This window comes from Polyodon spathula, chromosome 14, assembly GCF_017654505.1.
Source record: "Polyodon spathula isolate WHYD16114869_AA chromosome 14, ASM1765450v1, whole genome shotgun sequence".
In the NCBI taxonomy this organism is placed as follows: domain Eukaryota; kingdom Metazoa; phylum Chordata; class Actinopteri; order Acipenseriformes; family Polyodontidae; genus Polyodon; species Polyodon spathula.
The window spans coordinates 14,611,944-14,623,954 of NC_054547.1; the positions used below are offsets into that span (position 1 = coordinate 14,611,944).

Below are 12,011 nucleotides of genomic sequence, written 5' to 3' on the forward strand. Positions count from 1 at the left end.
AGTAATTACTGTTTAGTCCTGTTTCGATCTGAACCACTTCCAGTGAATGATTCTGAAGGCATACTAAATACGGATGCTGCAGCTCTCCCAAAATCTGTTATAATGGTTACTTACTGTATCTAGGGAAATTCAGCCATGAAATGGGGGTGGTTATGAGCTTATTAGCTGGGCTCATGATGCCTGGGTTCAAAGTGAAAATAGTGTTGCTTTATAGGGGCAGGACAACTACAGAAGGTTTAGGGCAAAGATGCACTAGCAGAGAAATAAGGTGACGCTCCAAGGGTGATTGCAAAACTAGTGTAGCATGAAACAGAGCTGCACCATTTTATATGTATCTAATACAATATACTCCTGTCAAAACGTATTCAATGCACGCTGGAAAGAATGTATACAGATTGTATTTGTACTGCATATGATATATACACTAGTATAAGTAGTCGTATTATCTACAGCTGACATTGTCCCAATAAAGAAAGGTATTGGCTGAGACTGTTAGAAAAACATAATTTTATTTAATGCCAGATTGCAATTCAGTTATGCCCTATGTACAGTCAGAATGAGTCAAGCTCTAGCAATTTGAACATTTGGAAAGGTTAATTCATGGATTAACATTTAAGCACAATAGCACTTAAAATTCATCATAGAAAGCTGATGAAACACAGCCGAGTAAAGTAGCATCAAATCTCTATCAGGATAACAAACAGGTAATGGAAATTACTGCAGTTATCCTTCCCATGTTGCACAAATCGTAAAATGGCAGTTTTCAGCTGTAAACTCCATCGCCTCTCAAGGGCTCAGCTTAAGCTGATTCGGTTGAATGTATGTCTCAAAGCCGGGTTGAAGTCAACCCATTTCTGAAATTCTGCGATTCAGATTTTACACTTAATATTGTTCAACCTAATGTAGCTTTAACTTATATGTGCATTTTAAAACTATACCGTTTTTTTTTTTTTTTAAAGGTCCATAATTTGTAATGGCAAATACTCATTCTTAAAAGCTGTTTTAAAAAGGCAGAACTGCCATTTCAGAAAAAAAAAAGAAATAATGCTAATTTACTTCAACATAAAACTTTATCAAAATATAAAAATACATATGCAATAAAAAGAGTCCAATATGATACAAGGTGAAATCATAAGTTAGTGATAAATAACATATATAAAAAACTCTTATTACACATGTTGCCCACTGCACATAATTACAGTATAAATACTAGACCATTTAATATTTTATACATGCTCAGACAAATGCGAGTTCAGTACAAAGAACAGGTAGTTTGATGCACAAGTTCCGTATAACATATATAATGCATGACAGAAGCAGGTTGCATTAAAGTACAAGTTTTGTCTTCAGATTTATACATAGACAACATACACAGTACATCACAACAGGTAATAGGCCTCTTGACAGCAATACAAGATATTATGTAAAATGATACATAAAATAAAAAATGTAAGCTTTGACAAATGAGTTTTATCAGTGCACCGGCTGGTATCTGCACAACGTTTTACATTTGTGAAGTGGCTGTGTTAAACAGGCTTCGGTCTATGCCTGTTAATAACTTCAGGGGTTCCTGAAGTTGTTAATAGCATCAGTGAATTGTTCTAGATTTAGTCATACCCCAAGGAAAAAATGCAATAGCAAAGCTTTACAAAGGATTCTCTGAGCTTAATTTGGAAAATCCAAGCAAAAAGGAGAAGACCTGCATATTTCCGATAAGAGGGAATGAGGATAGGGAGCTCCCGAGTGGCGCATCCAGTAAAAGCGCTCTGCGTGAGTGCAGGATGTGCCCTATAGGCTGGACGTCGCCAGTTTGAGTCTGGGCTATTCCACAGCTGACCGTGGATGGGAGTTACCAGGAGGCGGCACTCAATTGGTTGAGGGGGAGTCTAGGTCGGCCAGGGTGTCCTCGGCTGACTGCGCACCAGTGACCCCTGTAGTCTGGTCGGGTGCCTGCGGGCTTGCCTGTTAGCTGCCCAGGAGCTGCATTGTCCTCCCACACTGTAGCTCCTGGGTGGCTGCATGGTGAATCCGCAGTGTGTAAAGAGGTCGGCTGACGGCACACGTTTTGGAGGACAGCGTGTGTTCGTCTTCCCCGCTCCCGAGTCAGAGCAGGGGTGGTAGCGGTGAGCTGAGCCTAAATAATAATTGGCCATTTCAAAATTGAGAGAAAATAAAAAATAACTGACAATGACTAAATTAAAAAAAAAAAAAAAAAAGGGGGGGAATGGGGATGGTCTTATTATTTTTCCCCCAGTTAGGTTAACATTGTTGGTCTTTGCTTGAGTAACTTGACAGCTCAGGTACCTCATTTTCAGATAGCTGTGTTTGGCTATGTAGCAATGCAATGCACACTGAAGCTCTTTTAGGCACACTGGGGAAATTGCTGGTTGAATTCAGTGACCTTATTCTTTCTTCTCTTCTGGATCCTAAAACTGCTACTGCTACTGGTCTGCTGTACCATGTCCTGATAGAGCTTAGATTTCAAGAACCTTCGGTAGGAATCCTTCTCCATCAACAGAAAGATCCTCCTTTGAGCCTCATCAAAGCATGCAGTTGTGGGTTCTAAAAGGTTTCTGCTGGTCTCCTCTCTCGTTGAAGAATCAAGGTTGACCTTTATATGCAAAAACATTAAACATTTTAGTGTAAATAAAAAAGTCCTACAAAATGTATTATTTTAAGTATGTTACTTAAATAAAAAGCTTTTATTAATCTAAGGGGAAAAAACTTAAATAGCAATAGAAACGAATTTTTTTTTTTTCTTAGTTCATTTTGTCTTAGATCTTTTTTGGTCCAATCCCTTAAAAACCGAGTGGAACTAGGTTGTTAATTTGATTAACTCCACTATTGCTGTTAGAGCACACACACTTACTTCTTTTGGAGACTGAACTGCAACATATTGTTCATAAATATTCTTTGCCATGGGAGTCAGTTTGGATGGCAACTTGATTTTCTTATAGTCCTCACATGCCATCCAGAACTCTATATTCTCCTCACTGAATTCAGACTTCAAGAAAGTGATAAAAGAGGTCAGGCCATCTAAAAGACAAGAAGGTCAATGTTAAGTCATCATATCAAACCAAATTAACATTGCAGAAGAAAACTGCAAAGTTTCTGTATGTATTTTGCAAAGTCTCATTTTGAATGGTAGCATAAGTGATGTAAGATTGCATTATCTTCAATTCAAAACCATGAACGCCTTTGAATGTAAAAGGAATGCATGAAGATCTCTCCATGTAGCTATGGGATTCAATGTCAATAGATCAAGGAAATGGAAAGGCCACCACGTGAATGATTCTCAGGGGGTCAGTGATCTTTCATAACATAACCCCACATGCTTCTATTTGAAAAGCTGCCAGTATAAACAAATAGCTCCTTCTAGGGCCACCCAGGACTGACTGTGGACACGTATTACCCATTAAGATCATGAGAACCTCTTTCTGGTTGAGAATTAGCCAACAGGTCCACCGGAACTTGGGTCACAAGTTCTAGAGATCCTCTATAGCAATGGATTGCAAACAATTCCGATCACTTTGAAATCAAAGAATATGTGTGTCATTTGCCAAACTGGTCTTGGGATGTAGTTATATTGTGCACCATTTGTATGAGGAGGGCAATTACTATCTTACTATAGAAAAAAATCACTTTCCCAGTGAAAACTTTGGGAGGACAAGTACTCTATAAAACAAGATTATATTTGAAAACATCTACGTATTACTCCCATTTTACAGCATACTCAAATTGTAAACTCATTAGGTTGTAAGTCATCCTACTGCAAAGCTGGTGCTTATCTCTTTACACAGGACCATAGTCATTTGAGTAGTACAACTACACCTATGTATATTAATTAACACTTTAAACTATTTGCACAGTGGTCATTCTGAGAAAAGCAGCTGATTAAGTGACAGAAAGTGTCATGTGTATGAATAACAATGTATAATACAACACAGGTTTTCTAATGGATGAGATGTATTATCTGAATTTGTGTAAACAGTGAACGAAAAACAAAGGTGATACATATTTTGTTTAGTTAGTCCAATAATAGGTATCACCTCTCCTTTGTCTTAAATTATACATGTGTGGCATACACCTACTGTACATTATTTAGGATACAAGAAATGTGTTCTAAACTAGCAGATAGGGGCCATTGCTTACTTGTTTTTTAAAGCATGGTAACAATCTGTGTAACAAAAGCATGAGCAAAATTGTGCATCATCTATTCAGTCCAATTCCAAATACTTACCCTCATTATTTATCAGGTTTTCTAAAGATTCATCCCATCTCTGGACTTCATCAGCACTGCTCCTATAGATATATATTTTAAAAAATTATAGGTTTTCTAAAAATTATGCAACACACATAGATGTGTATATATTTCCAAAATTATATATGACTGCAGAATGATCCTTAAATAGGTGTACTTTCCAAAGATCTTACATTGAAGCACAACTTCAATTGGACAAACATTTCTGGACATTATACACTATGGGCCTCATTCACTGAACAGCGGTAAATGACCAGAATTACCTCAAAAATGAAAGCAGCAGTAGCTCTACTCACTAAGCTAATTATAAGCACAAATACAGAAAGCTAAATGTTTCATTTGCAAGTTGTCACATCGCGCAGAATTCAACACACTGAAAAAATGATGCACTTTTACACACATTGTATTATAGTATATATACTATACACTTTGACCCTGAAGTCAGTATTGGGTTGACCAAAAAGAAATTAATATTGTTTAGGAGCTGCCCCTCTATAAATATCCACAGATAATTTTTTAGCCCAACGTGATTTAACCCCTTAAATACAAAGCCAGTCATTCAGTTTGGAGCAGATCAAAGTCTGAATAAGAAGCAGCGAATAAGAAACACGCGGATAAGAAACAGGTGAATAAGAAGGCAACTTCAGCCTCGTTGATGGTTTAGGCTGAACAGCATCACAGCAACCCAGCAGGCATATTACTGTTACAAAACGTGAATCTGTTACCTCTATCTATTATGAACAAGTAGCAAATGAACAGGGGAGGTGAAGAGTACAGTAATGTAAAATACTGTAATGAAAATAAATGCATATTTTTCACAGTAGGCAGTTAAATAAATGATTTCTGTGAAATTCATAATACAATGAATTTTCCGGGGCTCTACATATGAGGCTAGTATGATTTGTGCTCAATCTGTATCTACTTATTACCTCCTCCTCACACAGCCCTAGTAACCGACTGGTCTGAAATACTCTCTCCCTGACTCTTCTCTCTCTCTCATCTTCTGCTGGTTCGGCGACACTGCCTGGTTTCAATAAGCAGTACTTTTAACACACGCCGAGCAACCTATTAAAGTTTGCACCCTTAAGTGAATATGGTTTGCATATGAAATACTTCCCTTGCTGTATTTGGTGATGTAATTTGCATACATTTCCATTCATTAACATTATTCATTATATTTAAATTACTCGAACACAGTACTTTTAACACACATTTTTTTCTACGTGCTAGTTTGCCTGCCACTGGTTAGTAAATACAGCAGGTGTACAAAGCACACAGTAAAGGGGCTTACTGCATGTAAAACACGTTACCACTGTTTACTGAATGAGGCCCTATGTGCCTTAAATGGCTCTTAAATCATATATAGGCTACTGTATGGCAAGTCTGAAGTTAATTCTGTTCTCTCTGCACTGGGTTGATCTCCAAAGCCAGCATCGCAGCCGTTGTGTGTGCTGATGTGCTGGGGAGGCAAACTGAGCTGATCCCTGGAGCCAGCATTACACTTCAGCAATCAACACCAGACAGAAGGATATCCACATCATCAGATGGAAAACAATGCAAATGGATGGAGATGCAGATGGATCACACTAGTTTACTGCAAAGCTACATCTTAGTTGGTGCTTATCTTGGCGAGAGCCGAGTTCAAATCAGCATGAAATTCAACATCTACTCTCATGTAATGGAAATCTCTCTATGGTTTGCCCATTAACTTAAAGGGCATATATTGTTACAAGAAGGGGTAAAACTTGAATTGTTACGACATCATAATGTGTTGTACAAACAATATAGCACAGCATCACAACAGACATATTACTGTTACAAAATGTGAATCCGTTACCTCTGTCTATTATGAACGGGCAACAACATTGTAACAGATATACTGTAGCTTCCAGGCTTTATTGAAGTACTCACTTTTTTGCACCAGCTGCTTTTTCCTTCTTTGGATCACATACCAATTCTGGCTTTTGTAAAAACAAGCCAAGACGGTGCTTCATATCTTTTGCACTAAAAAAATTAAAATAAGTTTATAATATTATATATTATATATATATATATATATATATATATATATATATATATATATATATATATATATACTGAGCCATTCTAAAATAAAAGGCATAATACCACAATGTTAATGTCAAAAAATTCCACTAGAGGAAAATATACTTCAACTTTTACCCATTCCACTCCTCGAGACCATCACTTTCAATTCAAACACAAAATGCCTCGTGTTTAATCCCTCGACCACACCCACAGTATAGAAATGTTCATTAATAATCAACAAAATTATACAAAGATGTAAAGCTGGTACATTTTTATCTCAAGCTGGTACATTCGTATCTCTGGAGAAACAGATAATGACATAGAAAGTCTGTACAGCACTAAAACACTACGTTTAAAAAACCAAACTGTACTGTTGAACCTTATCTTCTTTAATATTAGCATCACAAGGATATCCATGTATTATAAAAAAAGATAATAGATGGGCCTCTTCAGTGAGTTACAGGAAAACAATTCCATCTCGGGTTTCTGTGACAGTTTAAATGACTCGTGACAGAAACCCTGACCCGACCTAATTTATGACGTCACAGAAACCCTATATTATAATATATATATATATATATATATATATATATATATATATATATATATATATATATATATATTAAAATGACAATAGATCTCATATCTGACATATATTTGTATTTCCAGTTATTGCAAAAAGTATTGTTGAGTTTAGTAAATAAACAACTAATGAGTTTCTTAGAACAGACTAATACCCTAGCAGATCATCAATCTGGATTTCCCTGCAATTCTGAAGGTGATTAATGGTGTTGCACTTGCTTTGAATTCTGGTAAATTTGTTGGTGCTTTATTATTGGATCTATCAAAAGACTGCTGTAGATGCTGTAGATCATACAATTCTGTATAACAACATATGTTACTTAGAAGGACTGTGGTTCAAGTACTACCTAAAAGACTGAGCACAAGCAATAAGAGCTGATAGGTGTATTACTCCCTTTGAACCTCTATGTAAGGGAGGACCTCAGGGTTCTGCCCTTTGACTGATCCATTTTACCCTCTATATAAATGACCTTGGACTTGTTTTGGATTATACTAGTATACATTTATATGCTGATAACACTATTGTCTATATGGTAGGACACTGCAGAGAGGGATTTGCAGGATGCATTTCATATTTTACAGCACAGACTGTTTCAGGACAGATTATTACTGAATGTATTGAAGTCAAAAGCAATGTTGTTCTGTTCTAACAGGAGGGACTGGAAATCTGTCTTGGGTTATTGTGACATTGCATGGTGTGTTACTAGAGAAAGTATCTAGGTATGTGGGTTGATGAGCCTCTTACTCTGAATTACATTGTATTATTAATCTATCATTGTATTAAATAAATAATACATTTAAAAAAAAAATTGCAAATACATTTGGGATTGCTGTTTAATAATTAAAAAGTTTCCATCACACTTTCCACAAAACATGATGTAGCTTCTTTTTAAAATAGACCAGTTCAACACATGTTCTCATTAATATTAAAAGCACACTGACAGAACAGCACTGCGGGGTATGGTTTTGTTTTGGGGGATTTTCATCACTTAAAAAGACTGCACATAATATGTTAAATATTTGCTATGTGCATTTGTAAAATACATATTTATATTTGGTCTAGGCAGGTCTTATTTTCAATTTACAAAATTGAAGTATTGCAAATTTCTGTAATAAAACATGCAAATGGACAAAGAGGTTTTAGGGATTTATAGTCAGTCATGCATGCTGTATACCGTTTAACATAAATACACAACTAATCTAGATATTAAATACCGGTTACTGAAATATGCAACGTACAAACTGCCAGTAAAAATAGAGAAACAAAAGCCATACCTTCTCAAGCATGTTGCAGGCAGTGCAGCAAGTCCCTTACACATTTTGTTGTTAGGTTATTATAATTCTCAAAAGTAAATGTAAAATGATAATTGGTGAGACCAGCCTATCAATGTTTTGCTGTGTCTGTCTTTCCCCACTCAGTCAGCTTGTTCTTATAGCCCGTAATCTCTGGGCTGGGGCCAGCTGGCTAGCCAATCATGTGTGCCAGTATGCAGTTAAAAAACAGCTCTGCTGACAGCAGAGAGTAGAGGAATGGAAAGTAATGCAGACACTGTATGAGAAAACGTGTCACTGAAATTATAGTGCCCAAGGAAGGGCTGTTTATAGTATTTTGGTTAAAAAAATGTTTCTATCACTACAGAAAACTACATTTTACTAATTTTCTCTTGTTTCAATTGAAGCATATTTAGAATTATATCATAAGATCCAACATATTATGACTTTTTGAGGGGTTGTATTTAAAATCAAACAAAAGCTTCCGAAGCTGTCATTGTATAACCAATAAATGTGCTTCTGCATTATTTAGACTTGAACACATATAAAAATGTTCTGTACGCACAAGCCATGAGTGCAGGTTTGAACTGATATTCCTTTTGGCACCATGTGTACTTGCGGCGACATACAGTTTAACTGGCATGGTTTAGGTACAGTACTCAACATGTCATGTCAGACACATCTACTGTACTATATGTACACCAGCTAGAGAACAATGTGGTAGATATTTGTCTAAGCTTTGGTCAATGGAAGAATCTGCACATTTTCTGAAAGGAAATAAAACATGACTATATTATAAAATTAACTTGGGAGAGACAACCTGCAGTACAGCTGTAGCCAGCAGTTTTGCATCACCCTATAGAATTAGCACATTTGTTTAAGAAAGTCGAATGAAACCTGCTGAATAATGTTACGTTAACATATTGAATTACAAACCGCTTTGTAATTATCCATATACTTAACGAAAAATGTGACATTTCAATGTCTAACATGAAATATTATACTACTGTTAAGGCGATATCATTTTGTACTTTGATTACATGAGGGTAAATAAAATATCTAAACTATGTTCACTATGTTTAAAAAAAAAAAAAAAAAAAAAAGACTAAATCCTAAATTACGTGATGTAGAGCTTGTAATTATAAAAGGCTCCTTTTTAATTTCGCTACATTAACCACTTTTTAGAAGACATGGATTCAGGTGTTTGCATAAAGGGTAACAGATTTCTTTTTACATGCTTCAATAATTGTGGTTAATGAATGACTTAATGGTCAATGAATAACAACAAATATTAAAATACGTTTGTCGTCATTATTTTCTAAGTAAAGCTATTATATTTATATATTTTTTTAATTTTAAAGAAGGCATAATATACTCACATGAGAGACAAATAATAAAAAACATATTTAAATGTATGGCAGTTTTAAATCTATTATATTAAATATATTCATATACATTTTTTAATTCATATGTACCCATGAAAGCAAGATAATGCATTTTGCATTTCAATGGCCTTCTGTAGCCAAGAAACTTGATAAATAAAATAAACAAAACACATTGGCAGAGATTATAGTCCTCGTAATCAGTGCTTTTATTGACCATGTTTTAAACATTTTCTACAGATTTATATATACAATTAAGTAATCTATTTCCCTGTCACTACTTGTACTATAATTCTTGGAAAACCCTCTAATGCTGGCTTTACCTTATTAACATCGCAGCGACATTCTTATCCAAAAAAGGATTTGCGGAAGTAAACATAACTTCAGTAAAGTAGTGTGTGTAGGTGTCACCTGACCTAAATCCTATGCCCAGTAGTTTCCCTGGGATGGGCTGTAGCTCTGAGGTGGCTGCATGGCAGACCTGCAGAGTGAAAAGAAGCGGGTGGCTGATGGCACACATTTCGGAAGACACGTGTGTCCATCTTAGTCTCTTCCAAGACAGCGCGGGGGTGGCAGCAGTGAGACGGGTTGAAATAAAATAACTGGGCTTTCCAAATTGAGGAGAATATGAGAAAAAATTATTGGCAATTCCAAATTAAAAAAAAAAAAAAAAAAAAAAAAAACTCATCAGCTGAGTCAATGTAGGGTTAGGGAGTAGGAATCTTTTTTCAGCATTAAAGACGCAATAGGACATGTGTTTTTTTTCCTACAACCAGGCTGACAGTTCCACTGACGCAAGTCAACAGGGGGAAAAAATAACATGACGAAGAAAAACAATTTGCACAGACATGTTTCTAAAGACATCTGAAACACATTGGAAATGTGAAAAAACGGCAAGTTATTAAAAGTGCTCAGCCATTTAAAGTGGAAATATTAAAAACACGAGCCAAGTTAGTAGAAACAATTGGGGAATGTTTTTGTTTCAGATGTCACTTTTTTCAGTTCATGGATAATAACGCACACACATTATGAGAATAGCAAAATTGTTCAGCCTATATCGAGGCAATGTATTGTAGTTCGGATAGGGTAAATGTAAATAGTAGCCTAGCCTAGCCTAGCCCAAATGTTCCATTTTAAAAATATATATAAATAATTTAATATAATTGATATAAGTGTCACAATAAATGTGTTCCCTAATATATTTCCATGTTGACAAACAAGTCAATTGTCATTAAACTAAGATGTTCTCTAATATACATATGTGTGGATAAAAGTGCAAAAAATCTGCGAAAAAAAGGGAGAAAAAGAAGAACATTTTTACCTTACTTTGGTGACTTATTTCTCTTACTGTATGAGAGGTTGTAACAGGGTGAGGTCTGAGCTGGCTATCTGATGCATACAGGGGCGGGGGGGGCGGTCGGGATCCCTGTAAGATCTGCCTGTCAATCATGGCAGTCACACTGAGAGATGGGGTGAGGGTGTGTTGTCTCTCCGTCTCTCTGAGTGGTCGGGAGGCAGGCCTTGGGGGGTTCACTCAACCTATAAAAATAACACTGTGTTATCTCCTCAGCCCTGCCCATCTAGGAAGAACGACAGCAGATTACAAAAAAATAGACCGCCAGTGTCTAGAGCAAGAAAAGGAGCGAGCAAACGTGGCTGAGGAAGACAGCCGGTGCATCTATTTTTACATACCTGAGTGGGATGTTTGAGATTAGTTGGGGAAGTCTGGTCAACCCCGAGAGTTATAGCGAGAGAACAGCAACACACAAATAAGACCGCAGCTGCACTGAATAGTGGTGGCTACGGGATTCTGCTAGGAGCAGCACTTTTTATTTATAGGTTTATTACTGTGTTTTATTTTCTTTTTTGCTTTCACCTTTTGTTAGTGAATATTATTTTCAGTACTTGCAGGTGCACTTGAACTGTTTACCTGTGTTGGTAACCCTGTGGTCCTGATTACCATTGTCGGTATTCAGGCCCCAGACAAGAGCACCCTCTGCGGGCAAAAATAAATCTGTGCACCCCAGTGGTGTTTCAAAAGAAACTTCTGTCTCCTGTGTCAGTGAATTCCCCATACCCCCTTCTCAGAGGTATTTACCTTTTTTTCTACATTTCACCTAAGAGTGTTGGGGCCTACCAGTTAAAAGTGAAATGGTGCTTTTGGCTGATTTACTTTTGTTATGCCAATACAATACTGAAAACACGTAAAGTATCCATGCTGTATAGATAGTCACTAGCAGTTCTCGTGCTTCGCTGTAATTTGGCGCGAACTACCATTCCTCTCGATTTGCAGACTTCTATAGTATTCTGTATACAGTATACTGTAGTATACTGTGGTTTAGTGAATTTGAGAAATTTTCTCATTTAAAATTGCTTATTTAGTGTATATGTACACTACTCGACTCCACATACAACCACTATGTATACAAATTGTACATTTTGTTTATAGTGGATTTAACCACTAAAGT

General features: G+C 36.3%; 1 protein-coding gene across 1 annotated transcript; it reads right to left on the reverse strand.

Moving 5' to 3' along the window:
- Positions 1 to 2,153: 2,153 nt before the first annotated feature.
- On the reverse strand, positions 2,154 to 8,278 carry LOC121327035 (regulator of G-protein signaling 4-like). The gene is made up of 5 exons (XM_041270809.1): positions 8,165 to 8,278; positions 6,173 to 6,265; positions 4,241 to 4,302; positions 2,870 to 3,036; positions 2,154 to 2,611 (listed from the first exon to the last, which is right to left on the reverse strand). Exons 1-5 carry the CDS (start codon positions 8,206 to 8,208, stop codon positions 2,363 to 2,365), a joined length of 615 nt encoding a protein of 204 aa, XP_041126743.1. The 5' UTR covers positions 8,209 to 8,278; the 3' UTR covers positions 2,154 to 2,362.
- Positions 8,279 to 12,011: the final 3,733 nt, after the last annotated feature.